This window comes from Lethenteron reissneri, chromosome 56 (genome assembly GCF_015708825.2).
Source record: "Lethenteron reissneri isolate LAM-NWPU_2019-01 chromosome 56, ASM1570882v1, whole genome shotgun sequence".
In the NCBI taxonomy this organism is placed as follows: domain Eukaryota; kingdom Metazoa; phylum Chordata; class Hyperoartia; order Petromyzontiformes; family Petromyzontidae; genus Lethenteron; species Lethenteron reissneri.
The window spans coordinates 4,771,465-4,789,180 of NC_083834.1; the positions used below are offsets into that span (position 1 = coordinate 4,771,465).

Consider the following 17,716-nt stretch of genomic DNA (forward strand, 5'->3'; position numbering starts at 1 on the left):
GGCATCTTAAGACTGTGTTTCCGAATTTGTCTTTTAGCTGAGACCAGATCTCAGGATAAGTGTTTTGCGCTGAGACCTGGTCTCAGGATCGGTATCTTAGGACTGTGTTTCCGAATCTGTCTTCTAGCTGAGACCGGATCTAAGGATTAATATCTTGCACTGAGATCGGGTCTCAGGATCAGTGTCATGAGCTGAGACCTGGTCTCATGATCGGTATCTTAGGACTGTGTTTCCGAATTTGTCTTTTATCTGAGACCGGATCTCAGGATTAGTGTCTTGCACTGAGATCGGGTCTTAGGATCAGTGTCATGAGCTGAGACCTGGTCTCAGGATCGGTATCTTAGGACTGTGTTTCCGAATCTGTCTTTTAGCTGAGACCGGATCTCAGGATTAGTGTCTTGCGGTGCTGAGATCGGGTCTTAGGATCAGTGTCATCAGCTGAGACCTGGTCTCAGGATCGTCATATTAAGACTGTGTTTCCGAATCTGTCTTTTAGCTGAGACCGGATCTCAAGATTAGAGTCTTGCACTGAGATCGGGTCTCAGGATCAGTGTCATGAGCTGAGACCTGGTCTCAGAATCGGTATCTTAGGACTGTGTTTCCGAATTTGTCTTGAGCTGAGACCGGATCTCAGGATTAGTGTCTTGCACTGAGATCGGGTCTTAGGATCAGTGTCATCAGCTGAGACCTGGTCTCAGGATCGGTATCTTAAGACTGTGTTTCCGAATCTGTCTTTTAGCTGAGACCGGATCTCAAGATTAGAGTCTTGCGCTGAGATCGGGTCTCAGGATCAGTGTCATGAGCTGAGACCTGGTCTCAGGATCAGTATCTTAAGACTGTGTTTCCGAATTTGTCTTCTAGCTGAGACCGGATCTCAGGATTAGTGTCTTGCGCGGAGATCGGGTCTTAGGATCAGTGTCATGAGCTCAGACCTGGTCTCAGGATCGGTGTCTTGATCTAAGACTGAATCTAGGGACCAGAGTCTCCAATATCTCAACATCTTGAGACACTCCTCAGTGCTAGATCCCGGGATCTCAGAGTTTCTTTTTTCAGTGTCCCAACACGAGCGTCACATATAAGATGAAGATTCCGTCACAGTCAATTCCGTCGATGGCCAACGCACCTCGCCATCGCCTCCTTCCTTCTGCCAGATGCCCGATTATCCAAGGGACACCCATTAGTACTACCTGCAGGCTGCACACCACTCGTCCCACACATCACCTCCCCCTCCCGAGTGATTCACTAAGAGCTGCTTTTTACTCGGGCAATGCTCTTTTCCGTCACATGCAGCGCTAGCTAAATTAATCACTCCCAATGTTAATGGAATGAGAACACTTAACGAAATGCATGCGAGTGTGTGTGTGTGTGTGGGGAGCGAGTTGGAGGCACTGGTAAGGCTATACGGGGGATCTTTGTGCGGGGAGCGGTGGTGTAGCGGTTAGCGCTACGCTGCGCTATGAATCCCGGCGGCCCCAGGTTTGATTCCCGCTCACGACCAACACCAGTGACGATTATCTGAACGGGTTCTGGGCGTCCCTTAGGTCGACTCGGCCTCAAATTAGTGCCCAGTGCGGTGTGTAAGCATCGTCACTGGGGAGACAAAGTTGGCCAAGCGTGGTGCTGGCCACCCACCCTCTCGTGTGCCTTGCCGGCCTTCATAGGTGATACTCGCTCTCAGCACTTGCCCCGAAAGTATGCTAAGGCTATACGGGGGACCTTTGTTCGCCCATTCGGTCAACCCATAACACCCGGATCTGTCCCGTGACCTCCTGCCCGCAGAGAGCCTTCGACACTTTGTCTGGCCTCGAGGTGCACCTAGCCTGGCACGACCACCGTGGTGGATGTCACCCCCCGCCACTTGGCGGCAACGTCACCGCCACATCCTGGCGAACGGCGGTTGTCGCCGATCAATTGGAGGCAAGCGCTAAAACAATCGGTACCCGTACCCTACCCGATACCCGGCTACCCGTACCCGGCCGGCCGGGTACGGGTACCCGTTTGCGACCCTGGTACGGCCGGGTACGGGTACGGGTAGGCCGTGAGTCACTGGTGAGTCACCGTTTGTCACTCATTTCCCAACGTCTTGTCTCTTCTCACAATTCAAGTTCCTAGAATCAACCCACCCGCGCCTGCAACATGGCTTCATCCCAGAGGTCGCAATCGGGTACCCGATACCCGTACCCTACCCGATACCCGGCCGGGTACGGGTAGCCGGGTATCGGGTAGGGTACGGGTACCCGTTTGCGACCCTGGTGCGGCCGGGTACGGGTACGGGTAAGGAATCAAAACCCGTTTGCGATCTCTGGCTCAGACTGCGGCTCCGGCTCGTGGCTCGTGTCGGAGTCGCCGCTCGCTGGGACGGAGGGGCCTGGCTCGCGGTATGCAAGCGCCATTGGCTTTGAGCCGGCCCGGCTCACTTGCGAGCCAGGTGCAAGGGCATGCTCGATGAACACGGGCCTATCGTCTCGCGTCTTTGTACCCGATGATGGTACAAATTGGAAACGAAAAAGGTGATGCTGCTGCTGCTGCGACTGTTGCTACTGCTGCTGCTGCATGTAATTTGGCTAAGCGCTGGGGTTCTCTGCAAGCAGCGCTCATGATGCTCTCTCTCCACGAGTGCGGGGGATGGTATTTGTGTCTCTTGTGTGTCTCTTGTGTGTCTCTTGTGTGTCTCTTGTGTGTGTCTCTTGTGTGTCTCTGTCTGTGCCTGTGGTCTGTGTCTGCTTATTTCTGTCCGCCTGTCTCTGTGTGTGCCTGCCTGTCTGTGTCTCTGTTAAGTCATCCAGAAATATTTGTGTGTGTGTGTGTACGCCTGTGTCTGCGTGTCTCTCTGAACTTCGTCTGGGCATTCCCTAGGCCGACTCAGTAATCAATACATAGCTGGCGAGGTGTATCGTGAGTTACCCAGGATGCAATGTCGGTAAAATAGACACGTTAATAAATAGAAAGAAAAAAATCTATTCTGAATTTTAATGGTGCTGTTTGTTGCTGACCTTTGACCTTCTGAGGCTGTGCATCAACGGTTACTTCTTCGTCGCCGCGTGTTCCCTCCCAGGGGCGTCGGACGTCCAGATGAACGCTCTCGACAACCGGGAACTCATGACGGGAGAAATGATCATCATCGTCCTGGTGCTCGTCATGTGGGCAGGTGAGTGGATGGTTCTCCAGGTGAGTGGGTGGACCGCCAGGTGAATGGATGGTTCGCCAGGTGAGTGGGTGGACCACCAGGTGAGTGGCTGGACCGCCAGGTGAGTGGGTGGACCGCCAGGTGAGTGGCTGGTTCTCCAGATGAGTGGGTGGTTGGCCAGGTGAGTGGCTAGTTCACCAGGTGAGTGGCTGGACCGCCAGGTGAGTGGGTGGACCGCCAGGTGAGTGGCTGGACCGCCAGGTGAGTGGGTGGACCGCCAGGTGAGTGGCTGGACCGCCAGGTGAGTGGGTGGACCGCCAGGTGAGTGGGTGGACCGCCAGGTGAGTGGATGGTTCGCCAGGTGAGTGGATGGTTTGCCAGGTGAGTGGATGGTTCGCCAGGTGAGTGGATGATTCGCCAGGTGAGTGGATGGTTCGCCAGGTGAGTGGATGGTTAGCCAGATGAGTGGCCGTGCTGCCAAGTGAATGGCCACACTCACCTGGCGGTGCTAGTCAGGCCAGATTTACCAACGCTATCATCACTAAATACAAAGACCCCCCCCAGTATAGCGAGCACCTAAGAAGGCTGACACGGCACACGAGGGGGTGGGTAGCCAACACCACGCCCGGACGCCTTTGTCTCCCTAGTGGCGATGTTTACACGCCACACGAGGTACTCATTTGAGGCTGACTCGACCTAGGGGAGGCCCAGAACTCGCTCAGATAACTGTCACCGATGTTGGCCGTGAGCGGGAATCAAACTCGGGTCGTTAACCGTTGCACTTCCGCTCTCCACACTATCACCACCACCACCACCACCACAATCATCACCACTGTCCCCCCCCTCTGCCCCCCCCCACCTCCCCCAGCTGTCATCGCCCACTTCTGCCGCCAGTATGACATCATCAAGGACAACGACTCGAAGGAGAGCAAGGAGAAGGTGAAGATTTCCTCCAGCGAGAGCTCTCCAGACCGCTCCGAGGACAGCATCAAGCGCGGCAAGGTAGCCGGACAGGGCGGGGTTCATAATGGCCAGGTCGGATACGCTCAAAGCAGAGGTCGCAATCGGGTACCCGATACCCGTACCCTACCCGATACCCGGCTATCCGTACCCGGCTTGGCACGGGTACGGGTACGGGTACCCGTTTGAGACCCTGGTGCGGCCGAGTACGGGTACGGGTAGGCCGTCAGTCACTGGTGAGTAACCGTTTGTCACTCATTTCCCAACGTCTTGTCTCTTCTCACAATTCAAGTTCCTAGAATCAACCCACCCGCGCCTGCAACATGGCTTCATCCCAGAGGTCGCAATCGGATACCCGTACCCGTACCCTACCCATACCCGGCTGGGTACGGGTAGCCGGGTATCGGGTAGGGTACGGGTATCCGTTTGCGACCCTGGTGCGGCCGGGTACGGGTAAGGAATCAAAACCCGTTTGCGACCTCTGGCTCAAAGCCAGCACAGCTACTGTGGTCAACTCCTAGATCCTCAGCCTCAGTCTAGATCTCACCCAGTTCATAATGGCCATGTCGGATACGCTCAAATCCAGTACAGTTTCTTACCTGTGGTCAACTCCTAGATCCTCAGCCTCGGTCTAGATCTCACCCAGTTCATAATGGCCAGGTTGGATACGCTCAAAGCCAGCACAGCTTCTTACCTGTGGTCAACTCCTAGATCCTCAGCCTCGGTCTAGATCTCACCCAGTTCATAATGGCCAGGTTGGATACGCTCAAAGCCAGCACAGCTTCTTACCTGTGGTCAACTCCTAGATCCTCAGCCTCGGTGTAGATCTCACCCAGTTCATAATGGCCGTGTCGGAGACTCTTGATCTAAAACCGACGCGTACTGCACCTGGGCTCAAGCCCGAGATGTGGGCCTCGCTTGCTAGGTGGCAGGTACAGCAAGTAGGCCGTGGAGAATTCCATCACAGGCAAGGAACGGCCCTCGGAAGAAATGATATCGGCATCTCCTTCAGTAGGCCTCACTCTCGCGTCACTGCAGGGTGCTCTGTCATTGTCTGTTAAGGGCGGTTCGCCTGTGCGTCAGCCATCCCATTATATTGACGGTGTTTGCTTACAAGTTGGGAGAAGTCAACGTCATCTTGTTAAGGTCAAATCGTGGATGCGCCTCAACTTTCTGAAGTACAGTTGCGACAAGACAGAGATGATGTTGTTTGGCTCTCCACATCAAGGGGCATCAATTGGATGCTTTTCGAATGGCCACACGTGAGACTGTCATTTGGTCAGAAGTCTCGTAGAGAAAGCTGCTAAAGACCGTCCGGCATCGCGTGGGCTTGTTGCGGCCTAGTGCTCCACAGGGAGCGAAGAGGGGTCGGTAAGGAAGTCTGAGGTCAGAATGCTGGGTGGTGCCGACGACCTCGGTTTGACTTTTGAAGCCTGCGTGCGTAATGTCACCAACATCTCGTTATTTCATTTTATGTAACGGCTCGACCTGAGACTGACGCTGTCTCTCTTCCTAATGACGAGAGGCCTTCATTTCGATACCTCTAATGCCTCGCTTTGCTGGCGTTTTTAAAAGTGTTTTAACACATTCCTGCGGAGGGAGCTGGTAGGAACGTTGGGTTGCTCGGTCAATGGCCAGGGTCAACGGCGGCGTGGTGTATTTCGCAAATATGCCCGACTGTGAGGGCGGGCACAAGCCGGCGTGAGTAGGTTAAACGTTGAGTTTTATAAGGGCACCACGGGGTGACCAGCCCCTCCCCACCCAGCCCCACCTCTCCTTTCCACCCCCCACCCAGCCCCACCCTCCCCACCCAACCCCTCCCAACCCAGCCCCTCCCCACCCAGCCCCTCCCCACCCTCCCCACCCAGCCCCTCCCCACCCAGCCCCACCCCTCCCACCCCCCACCCAGCCCCATTCTTCCCACCCAGCCCCTCCCCACCCAGCCCCACCCCTCCCACCCCCCACCCAACCCCACCCTCCCCACCCAGCCCCTCCCCACCCAGCCCCTCCCCACCCTCCCCACCCAGCCCCTCCCCACTCAGCCCCACCCCTCCCACCCCCCACCCAGCCCCATTCTTCCCACCCAGCCCCTCCCCACCCAGCCCCACCCCTCCCACCCCCCACCCAACCCCACCCAGCCCCTCCCTCCTCACCCAGCCCCTCCCTGCACGACGGACACAATAATTCCCTGTGGGCTGGTGTAACCAGGAGGTTCCTACCAGTAAAATACATTACAATATGTATTTAAAAAACTCGGCAGCCCAGGTTTTAACCAAATCTAAATGGTTTGACCATCTTACTTCCATTCTTTCATCGCTGCTCTGGCTGCCTGTAAAGTACAGAATCGACCTCAAGATCCCGCTTCTCACGTATACATTGAATGGGCTGGCTCCGAAATATCTCCCCATCGATCTGGTCAAGTTTTATAGACCACTGCGAAACACTTAGATCAGCTAATTCTGGTCCAGTCATCATTCCAAAGACAACGACACTGTGGTTGTGGTGGTGGTGGTTGTGGTGGTGGTTGTGGTGGTGGTTGTGGTGGTGGTTGTGGTGGTGGTTGTGGTGGTGGTTGTGGTGGTTGTGGTGGTGCTGGTGGTTGTGGTGGTGGTGGTTGTGGTGGTGGTTGTGGTGGTGGTTGTGGTGGTGGTTGTGGTGGTGGTTGTGGTGGTTGTGGTGGTGGTGGTTGTGGTTGTGGTGGTGGCTGTGGTGGTGGTTGTGGTGGTGGTGGTTGTGGTGGTGGTTGTGGTGGTGGTGGTTGTGGTGGTAGTTGTGGTGGTGGTGGTTGTGGTTGTGGTGGTGGTTGTGATGGTGGTGGTGGCTGTGGTTGTGGTGGTTGTGGTGGTGGTTGTGGTGGTGGTTGTGGTGGTGTTGGTGGTGGTGTTGGTGGTGGTGTTGGTGGTGGTGTTGTTGTTTTATTAGAGACGGAGCCTCCTGCAGCCAGACTCCGCGATAGTGGAGTCCCCTTCCTCGCTCCATTCGGGATTCTGAGTGTTTCACTTTTCAAATCGCCGTCTTAAAACTCACCTATTTGTACTACAGGCTTTTCCCGTAACTTAAGATTACTTAAGATTATATATTCTTTGGGTCTTTCGGTGAAAGTCACTTAGATATGTTCAAATAAAATAACAAAAATAACAAAAACTACGACGTTTCGATTGAAACGTCATAGTTTTATTTTTTTTATTTTATTTATTTGACACTATCTAAGCGACTTTAACCGAACGACCCAAAGAACATAAATTCCTACAGTCACGCAAAGCTTTACGTCAACATGAACAGAAATGTTTACACGACCGCTGTTGTTGTTGTTGTTGTCGGCAAAACGCGCGTGCATTGCAAAGCGTGCGAATGAACACACGGGCACAGGCATCGAGTGATAGATGAAGATTACGACAAAGTGTCTGTGAGGTGTGCACGCGTCTCTCTGTGTGTGCGTGTGTGTCTGTCTGTGCGTGTGTGGGGAGCGGTAGTGTAGCGGTTAGCGCGCTGCGCTATGAACCTGGCGACCCACGTTCGATTCCCGCTCACGGCTAACACCAGTGACGATTATCTGAACCGGTCCTGGGCCTCCCCTAGGTCGACTCAGCCTTAAATGAGTACCTGGTTCAGTGTGTAAACATCGCCACTGGGGAGACAAAGGCGGTCGGGCGTGGTGCTGGCCACCCACCCCCTCGTGTACCGTTCCGGCCTTCATAGGTGCTCGCTAACAGCACTTGCCCCTACAGTCTGTTAAGGCTATATGGGAGATCTTTGTGTGTGTGTGTCTGTCTGTGTGCACGTGTGTCTGTCTGTATGGGGAACGGTAGGGGCCGTCCATAAATGACGTCACGCACCTGGGGGGGGGAGGGGGTCAGACATTTGTGACGATGTGTGACGAGGAGGGGGGGTTTGAGAAATGTGACGTCACGTAAAAATGCTGCAACTTTAAATAAATATAGACAACACGTTCTACTTAATTAAATAGACTTGTTAAAAAATGTTTTCTCCTACAACATCAGAGTGCAGCGCCACATTAAACACGCACTACGATGACAATAGTTTAAAGCGATTTGAAGCATGTTTTTTTTTGTGGGGGGGGGGGGGCAGAGCTTTGTGACGTCATATTTGACGGGGGGGGGTCTGACTTTTTGTGTGACGAAGGGGGGGGGGGGGGGGGGGGGGCAAAAATCGTCCAAAATCGCGTGACGTCATTTATGGACGGTCCCTTAGTGCAACGGTTAGCGCTACGAGCCAGACGAACCGAGTTCCATTCCCGCTCACGGCCAACACCAGTGACGACTCTCTGAATAGATCCTGAGTCTCTCCTAGGTCGACTCAGCCCAAACTAAGTAACCTCTTGCGCTGTGTAAACATCGCCACTGGGGGAGACAAAGGCGGCCGGGCGTGGTGCTGGTCACCCCACCCCCTCGTGTGCCGTGCCGGCCTTCATAGGTGCAACTCGCTAACGGCACTTGCCCCTACAGTCTGTTAAGGCTACACGGGGGATCTTTGTCTTTGTGTGGGGAGCGGTGGCATCGTGGTTAGCATTGCGCTACGCAACGAACGAGGCGACCTCAGTTCCATTCCTTCTCATCGCGACCACCACCACCACCAGTGACAATTATCTAAACCGGTTGTGGGTCTCCCCTAGGTCGACTTGGCCTCAAATGAGTACCGGGAGACAAAGGCGGCCGTGCTGGGATGCTGGCCACCCACCCCCTCGTGTACCGTGCCGGCCTTCATAGATGCCCCGCTAAAAGCACTTGCCCCACCAATCTGTTAAGGCTATACGGGGCGTCTTTGTCTTTATATATATAAACACACAGACGCATGTGGAATTGTGTACATGTGAGATAATTCACGTAATGGCCCGTGCTGCCAATAAGAAACTACCCAATTTTTTTTTTAATGAACCAAAAATCCATGCTTCTCTAATAGAATACGCACACATACCAGCGTGCTAATGCGTCGATAGATTCCCTGGCTGCAAGCGCCAAGCGCACTATCGCCTGGCCATATTTCCGCCACGATGCATTATACAGAATTTATAAATATAAATTGTGTGTACGACTGTGTGTGTGTATATATGGATAGATGGGAAGCGGTAGTGTAGCGGTTAGCGCTACGCTGCGCTACGAACCTGGCGACCCGAGTTCGATTCCCGCTCACGGCCAACACCAGTGACGATGATCTGAACCGCTCCTGGGCCTCCCCTAGGTCGACTCAGCCTGAAATGAGTACCTGGTGCGGTGTGTAAACATCGCCACTGGGGAGACAAAGGCGGTCGGGCGTGGTGCTGGCCACCCACCGCCTTGTGCACCTGTCCAGCCTACATAGGTGCTCGCTAACAGCACTTGCCCCTACAGTCTGTTAAGGCTACACGGGGGATCTTTGTCTTTATCTTTACATATGAAATTGTGTACATGCACGATAATTCATGTAATGGTCCTTGCTGACAATACGAAGCGACACAAAAAAATAAAAATCCATGCGCTGTAATAGAATCCGCACCGATACAAGCGTGCTAACGCATTCCCAATTTACGTAATGGTCGTTAATGACGCGGGCAAGGGATTCCACAGGACGGAGGGGGGAGGCAGGGGGGCAGGGGGGAGGGGGCAGGGGGCAGGGGGGCAGGGGGCAGGGGGGAGGGGGCAGGGGGGAGGGGGGAGGGGGCTGGGGGGAGGGGGGGGCCTCGCTCCTTGATGGATCCACGTGGCTCTTCCTGCACCGGACAGGGTCACGGGGGGGGGGGGGGGGGGGGGGTCGCCGATATTTTAACGATCACATCGAGTAACCTCGTTAGCCGTATTGTCGATGTGCCGTATTGTCGATGTGCCGTATTGCCGATGTGCCGTATTGTCGATGTGCCGTATTGTCGATGTGCCGTATTGTCGATGTGCCGTATTGTCGATGTGCCGTATTGTCGATGTGTCGTATTGTCGATGTGCCGTATTGTCGATGTGCCGTATTGTCGATGTGTCGTATTGTCGATGTGCCGTATTGTCGATGTGGCGTATTGTCGATGTGCCGTATTGTCGATGTGCCGTATTGTCGATGTGCCGTATTGTCGATGTGCCGTATTGTCGATGTGCCGTATTGTCGATGTGCCGTATTGTCGATGTGCCGTATTGTCGATGTGCCGTATTGTCGATGTGCCGTATTGTCGATGTGCCGTATTGTCGATGTGTCGTATTGTCGATGTGTCGTATTGTCGATGTGCCGTATTGTCGATGTGCCGTATTGTCGATGTGTCGTATTGTCGATGTGCCGTATTGTCGATGTGCCGTATTGTCGATGTGCCGTATTGTCGATGTGCCGTATTGTCGATGTGTCCGTATTGTCGATGTTGCCGTATTGTCGATGTGCCGTATTGTCGATTGTGCCGTATTGTCGATGTGCCGTATTGTCTATGTGCCGTATTGTCTATTGTGCCGTATGTCGAATGTGCCGTATTGTCGATGTGTCCGTATTGTCGATGTGCCGTATTGTTCGATGTGCCGTATTGTCGATGTGCCGTATTGTCGATGTGCCGTATTGTCGATGTGTCGTATTGTCGATGTGCCGTATTGGTCCGATGTGCCGTATTGTCGATGTGTCGTATTGTCGATGTGTCCGTATTGTCGATGTGCCGTATTGTCGATGTGTCGTATTGTCGATGTGCCGTATTGTCGATGTGCCGTATTGGTCGAGTGCCGTATTGTCGATGTGTCGTATTGTCGATGTGCCGTATTGTCGATGTGCCGTATTGTCGATGTGTCCGTATTGTCGATGTGCCGTATGTCGATGTGCCGTATTGTCGAGTGCCGTACTTATTGTCGATGTGCCGTATTGTCGATGTGCCGTATTGTCGATGTGCACGTATTGTCGATGTGCCGTATTGTCGAGTGCCGTATTGTCGATGTGCCGTATTGTCGATGTGCCGTATGTCGATGTGCCGTATTGTCGATGTGCCGTATTGTCGATGTGCCGTATTGTCGATGTGCCGTATTGTCGATGTGCCGTATTGTCGATGTGCCGTATTGTCGATGTGCCGTATTGTCGATGTGCAGTATTGTCGATGTGCGTATGTCGATGTGCGTATTGTCGATGTGCCGTATTGTCGATGTGCCGTATTGTCGATGTGCCGTATGTCGATGTGCCGTATTGTCGATGTGCCGTATTGTCGATGTGCCGTATTGTCGATGTGCCGTATTGTCGATGTGCCGTATTGTCGATGTGCCGTATTGTCGATGTGCCGTATTGTCGATTGTGCCGTATTGTCGATGTGCCGTATTGTCGATGTGCCGTATTGTCAGATGTGCCGTATTGTCGAGTGCCGTGTATTGTCGATGTGCCGTATTGTCGATGTGCCGTATTGTCGATGTGCCGTATTGTCGATGTGCCGTATTGTCGATGTGCCGTATTGTCGATGTGCCGTATTGTCGATGTGCCGTATTGTCGATGTGCCGTATTGTCGATGTGCCGTATTGTCGATGTGCCGTATTGTCGATGTGCCGTATGCGATGTGCCGTATTGTCGATGTGCCGTATTGTCGATGTGCCGTATTGTCGATGTGCCGTATTGTCGATGTGCCGTATTGTCGATGTGCCGTATTGTCGATGTGCCGTATTGTCGATGTGCCGTATTGTCGATGTGCCGTATTGTCGGTGCCGTATTGTCGATGTGCCGTATTGTCGATGTGCCGTATTGTCGATGTGCCGTATTGTCGATGTGCCGTATTGTCGATGTGCCGTATTGTCGATGTGCCGTATTGTCGATGTGCCGTATTGTCGATGTGCCGTATTGTCGATGTGCCGTATTGTCGATGTGCCGTATTGTCGATGTGCCGTATTGTCGATGTGCCGTATTGTCGATGGTGCCGTATTGTCGATGTGCCGTATTGTCGATGTGCCGTATTGTCGATGTGCCGTATTGTCGATGTGCCGTATTGTCGATGTGCCGTATTGTCGATGTGCCGTATTGTCGATGTGCCGTATTGTCGATGTGCCGTATTGTCGATGTGCCGTATTGTCGATGTGCGTATTGTCGATGTGCCGTATGTCGATGTGCCGTATTGTCGATGTGCCGTATTGTCGATGTGCCGTATTGTCGATGTGCCGTATTGTCGATGTGCCGTATTGTCGATGTGCCGTATGTCGATGTGCCGTATTGTCGATGTGCCGTATTGTCGATGTGCCGTTGCCTTATTGTCGATGTGCCGTATTGGTCGATGGTGCCGTATTGTCGATGTGCCGTATTGTCGATGTGCCAGTATTGTCGATGTGCCGTATTGTCCGATGTGCCGTAGTGTCGATGTCCGTATTGTCGATGTGCCGTATTGTCGATGTGCCGTATTGTCGATGTGCCGTATTGTCGATGTGCCGTATTGTCGATGTGCCGTATTGTCGATGTGCCGTATTGTCGATGTGTCGTATTGTCGATGTGCCGTATTGTCGATGGATCAGTGGCCCTCTGCCCCCCAATCTCTCTCCCCCTGCCGCCCCCACCAACAAATCTGGGCGTTAATGACGAACGTCACCGAGGTGGGGACCGTCTTAATTAGTAATTAGCGGTGTCGGTGTAATGATTTGAATGCACGTTGGTGGGGGGGGGGGGGTCACGTTTGTTTTTGGGTCGTTTATTTTTGCCATCCAGGGCTTCGAATTCCTTTCTTGTAGGAAGGCGCTTTCATAAATGTATTTAGGAGCAAAAATATATCGTTCTTATCGGAAGGTTAAAATGCATATGTTGATGCACATGTTGTCGCTGTCGGTTCGGTTTAGGCTGGGGATGCATTCCTGAAAGGTGCAAAGATGAATGTGTGTATGTTGATGTGTGTATGTTGATGTGTGTATGTTGATGTGTGTATGTTGATGTGTGTACGTTGATGTGTGTATGTTGATGTGTGTATGTTGATGTGTGTATGTTGATATGTGTATGTTGATGTGTGTATGTTGAACTCTCGCAACGCGCTAATGGGAGGTGAATATCGAAACGACGTAAATCACAAACGATTTATGGCGTAGTACAGTGGTTTCAAGTTTCAAGTTTCATTGATTAGGTATAGCCTTGTGAGCCATTCGGCTCTTGAATCGGGTGCAACCGCAACAAACAAAAAACAAAAACATCAACAAAAAAACATCTTAAAGTGAATATGTGACTAAGTGCAAACAGAAATTTCAAGAAAAGACAGCAAAATATTGCAGAAAAAGCACCGTACACCAACACTGTGTGCAAAAATCCCAGTGGGATGCAAGTCAAACAACAACAACCACAAGACAACTTAGATTAAGGCCATCAGTCTAACCCTGTACTACAACAAACAAACATGGCCAAACCGAAAAACTTTTCAAAAATCACCAAAATAAAGCCATGAAAGCAATGAAACAGTGATCATAGGAACTGTGACCGAATTTTCACAATTAACGACGTCAACAACATGTACTACCAAACTCTGCAGCCATAGCTGGCTGCATGAGTCACTCCACAACAGCAGCAGGAGCATCAGTCGGAGTGTCAACATTTGGTGTTGGAGGTGAAGGTTGAGAGGCGACGGATACGGGAAAGGATGGATGATGATGTCAGCGACGTGAGTGTAGCAGCAGACGACGTATATGAGAAACGACGCTATTAAGGCGGAAACGTACCTCCAGGTATTATTACTGTAGCACGATTCGTAATTATCATTTTTTTTTTCGATTTAAAGCTTTCGTGACTGCAGGGATTCATCTTCTTGGTTCTTTCGGTAAAGTCACGGAGAATGGAAATAATAAAATAAAAGAAATAAAACTTAATAAAATAATTCTGAATGACTTCAGACGCTGTCTCCCCGACAGACCTGCTCTCCGCCTGAGGACGGCTGCTTGCGTTGTGGCCGAAACGTCGTGAGAATTATTGTATTATGTTTTATTTTTATTATTTTATTATTTTCTATCATTTTGTTTTGTTTAGGCCACGTAACAATCTGACCAAATACATTGGTGTCGTGTAGATCCCTCCACCACCCCAGCCAGGCCAAACAAACGAAGTTGCCACGCATTGTACTATTATATCGGCTCAGAATTACCCGGTCAGTTTGCTGCGTTGCGTGGTGGAGGGGCTTACTGCACAGATGTGCCCAGAGCGGTCTCACCCAAACATGTAGTAAGAATTGTAAATACAAATATCGGCTCCACTTGATTTGGCAACATATGGAGGGCCAGGGTAATCGGTCTCCTATCAAGACGCTGAACTCATAATCTATGATGATATTTGTCTGAGCCATGGGTATCCCTCTGTATACAAAACCAGGAATCTCCGAGATCTTGGGTTCAAGCCAGAGGTCGCAACCGGGTACCCGATACCCGTACCCTACCCGATACCCGGCCGGGTACGGGTAGCCGTTTGCGACCCTGGTGCGGCCGGGTACGGGTACGGGTAGGCCGTGAGTCACTGGTGAGTCACCATTTGTCACTCATTTCGGGTAGGGTACGGGTAGAGAACGGGTACCCGTACCCGGCCGGGTACCGGTACGGGTACCCATTTGCGACCCTGGTGCGGCCGGGTACGGGTACGGGTAGGGAATCAAAACCCGTTTGCGACCTCTGGTTCAAGCCTTGGGTCTGGGTGCCTCTTAACATTCTGCGCCAGAAATCTTTGAACTACAGGGGTTTGAGTTCCGGGCCTGGGCGTCTTTTACATCACTGAACCGGCACGCACCACTGAGAACCCTGGGTTCGAACCCCGGGGTTCAGTCACCTGTGATTAGGCCGGGTTCTCAAGCGGAGTGAGTCTCATAGTCTCAGCCTGGTGGCGGCGGTGGCTTGGAGAGGACTTGTATCGTTGAAAGCAGCTGATGGTGATTTTTCATTCCATCGGTCTTTACGTACGTCGCGCGTCGCTGACCGTGCCGGCGTTTGTCTCCGTGTCCCGTGCGCAGTACACGAAGACGCCAACGATCAACATCATTGAAGTATGACCTCCTCTGGGGGAGAGAGAGAGATCCCCGCGAGCCAGGCAACGCGACACCCGAGGGGAGCGAGAGACAGCGAGAGAGCGCGCCAGGAGAGCTGTGGATTCGTGATCGTCGACGCTTCCTTTCCCGTAATTAATTTGATCGTTCACCTTTCGACCCACGATTGCCGCACGTCGCGCCGTCCGCGCTGAGACGCGGAATCCGTTCGGGAAATCTTGCAGCGGGGTGTGATCGCCGCCCCTGCCTTCCTGTTGTTCTCCCCCCTCCCTCCCTCCCTCCCTCCCTCCCTCCCTCCCCCAAATCCGTGTTGTTAGAGAATGGAATCCGCTGAAGCGGACATTGCAGAATTACCTCTGAGAGCTTTTGAAAGTGACGTCTGTTCCGCCCACGTGGACAGTAGTGGTGGAGTGGTGGGTGGAGGGCACTTCCGTGACTCTGCCGTACGAGCGTAATGAATATCGCTTAATTAATGGGGGGGGGGGGGAGGGGGGTGTGGGTGGATGTTTTACTTTCGCAGGGCTGGTCCGTGATCGCGACCCGCCCAGAAAGCTGGACACGTTGTTTTTCTCGTCTCGTCCGCCACACCTGGGCCCAGCAGGTGGTGCATTTTCCTGCTCGTGGCAGAGAATTCGCAGTTTCGAATCCGGTGCGCCCCCGCCTCGGTCGACCGTGTAGCGCACGCAAGTTAACCGCGTGACGTGCACGTGCCGTCCGCGTGGCAGCGGACGCTAACGGTCCCCCCGGACGTCGTCGTCGCGACACGAGGAGGCCACCGCGTGTCGGCGTCGCGGTCGGCGTTTGATAAATTTGTAAAAAATTATACCACGAAACAATTTGGAACGCGATCGCAGCACGGCGACCGATCTCCACGCCCCGCACTTACCGGCGGACGTAATAGCCCACTCGCAGGCCGGGCGCCGAAGTCGCCTTGCGCCAAACAGGGACAGCTGCCGCCGGGGGTGCCCTTAGAATCGTTTGAGATGGGATGAGGTGGTATGGTTATGACCTGAGATGGACTTCGAAGGGCCTTCGTTTTAGCAGTGGATCTACCCAAGGGCTGATCAACCTGACAGCCCAAAGTTGGCTGCCAAGTTGAGGAGGCGGCCTAAACTCTCTGGGACGATTTCCGTTTCATGGGCTGCTCCGAATTCCCTACCTCTTTTTTTTTTTCCACTGCACAGCTGACCAGTGCTAGGTGGCCGTGCCGGGGCCATGCCGGGCTGGCCCGGTAGGCACCACGTTCTTCCCCCCCCCCCCCTGCCTACGTCACTCGCCGTGCCATGACGCTGCACCATCGCAGTGTTTCCCCGAGTGACGTCACACGCAACAGACGCGTCGTTAGCCCCGCCCCTGCTTGGCTCCGCCCCCCTCCCTCGCCCACCTGGTGCCAGTTTCAGAAGTCTGCTCATGAGGCCAGCAGCGGTATAGCCAATTGGTTTCTGTGCTCGGCTCGGCAAACCAGGCCCAATGGAAAAACCACACGTTTCACGATGGCCCCGGGGCTGGCTTGGACACGTGGCAGTGGATAAACGTGGGGGTAGTCGTGTTCAAGTTTCAATCCAGTGGTGGTGATGATCACAGCCGCAGCAATAATGCCTCGGCATTAAGCGGGATCCAACCCCCGCTCGGGACATTTTACGCTGGATCCCGAGAGCCATGCTCACGCAAGGGGAAGACTATTGATGGGGGGGCCTCTACGCTCTGTATGTATATAAAACACACGCATGCACAATTATCCTGCATTGTTGAGAAGAGGGGCGGAAAAAAAAAAGACGGCCAAATGCATATTTGACTTGAACTGAAAAAAGTATTTAACCATTGTGTACAACAATCCTGGAAGTACGCACGCACACATGCACGGCAGGGTTGCCACCCGCCCTGGTGTTCACCAGGGAGCTTCCCTCTTTGTCGAGTGAGGCCGCTGCTGATCCTGGGACATCTCCAAGTCTTCCCGGCACATTACCAGTCCCGGTGTTTGTCAGTGGCGTAATGAATAGCAATCGTGACGATGATGATGATGATGCAGCACTCGAGACAATGAGTTCACATGTAGTGGATAGGTGAGTGGGTGGGTGGGTCAGTGCATGGGTGAGTGAGTGGGTGGGTCAGTGGGTTGGGTGAGTGGGTGCGTGGGTCAGTGCATAGGTGAGTGAGTGGGTGGGTAAGTGGGTTGGGTGGGTCAGCGGATGGGTGAGTGGGTGCGTGGGTCATTGCATGGGTGAGTGAGTGTGTGGGTCAGTGGGTTGGGTGAGTCAGCGGATGAGTGAGTGAATGGGTGGGTCAGTGGGTTGGGTGAGTCAGCGGATGGGTGAGTTAGTGGGTGGGTCAGTGCGTGAGTCAGCGGATGAGTAGATGGACGAATGGGTAATTTGAGAGGCGAGTAAGAGTGGATGAGTAAGAGTGGGTGAGTCGGGCGAGTGAGTGAGTGTGACATTTAAAGTCCCAGTTTTTGGTCCACTATGTAGTCGTCGTCGTCGTCGTCGTGATGATGATGATGATCCACCACTCAAGACGACGCGTTTACAGGGAGCTCTCTCCTCTTTCGCGATCGTTAGATAAGTCTTCTTCATCACATGATCTGCCCCGGGATTTTTTCACAACTCAAGTGGCAACCCTTACACACACACAGACATAGACAGACACACACCTCCTGCCTAACGCATTTGAATTTTCTTTACAAAACTTGACCTTTGACCTTCTTCGACCCTTAA

The 17,716-nt window shown here is 53.0% G+C and overlaps 1 protein-coding gene across 1 annotated transcript in view; it reads left to right on the forward strand.

Moving 5' to 3' along the window:
• Window positions 1-15,275, forward strand: part of LOC133356985 (fibronectin type III domain-containing protein 5-like) — a 38,383-nt gene extending 23,108 nt beyond the window's left edge. The window contains exons 4-6 of the mRNA XM_061574722.1: window positions 3,056-3,148; window positions 3,996-4,129; window positions 14,970-15,275. Of these exons, the coding sequence (XP_061430706.1) occupies window positions 3,056-3,148; window positions 3,996-4,129; window positions 14,970-15,008 (266 nt within the window). The 3' untranslated portion in view covers window positions 15,009-15,275. The remainder of the gene's footprint in view (window positions 1-3,055; window positions 3,149-3,995; window positions 4,130-14,969) is intronic.
• Window positions 15,276-17,716: the final 2,441 nt, after the last annotated feature.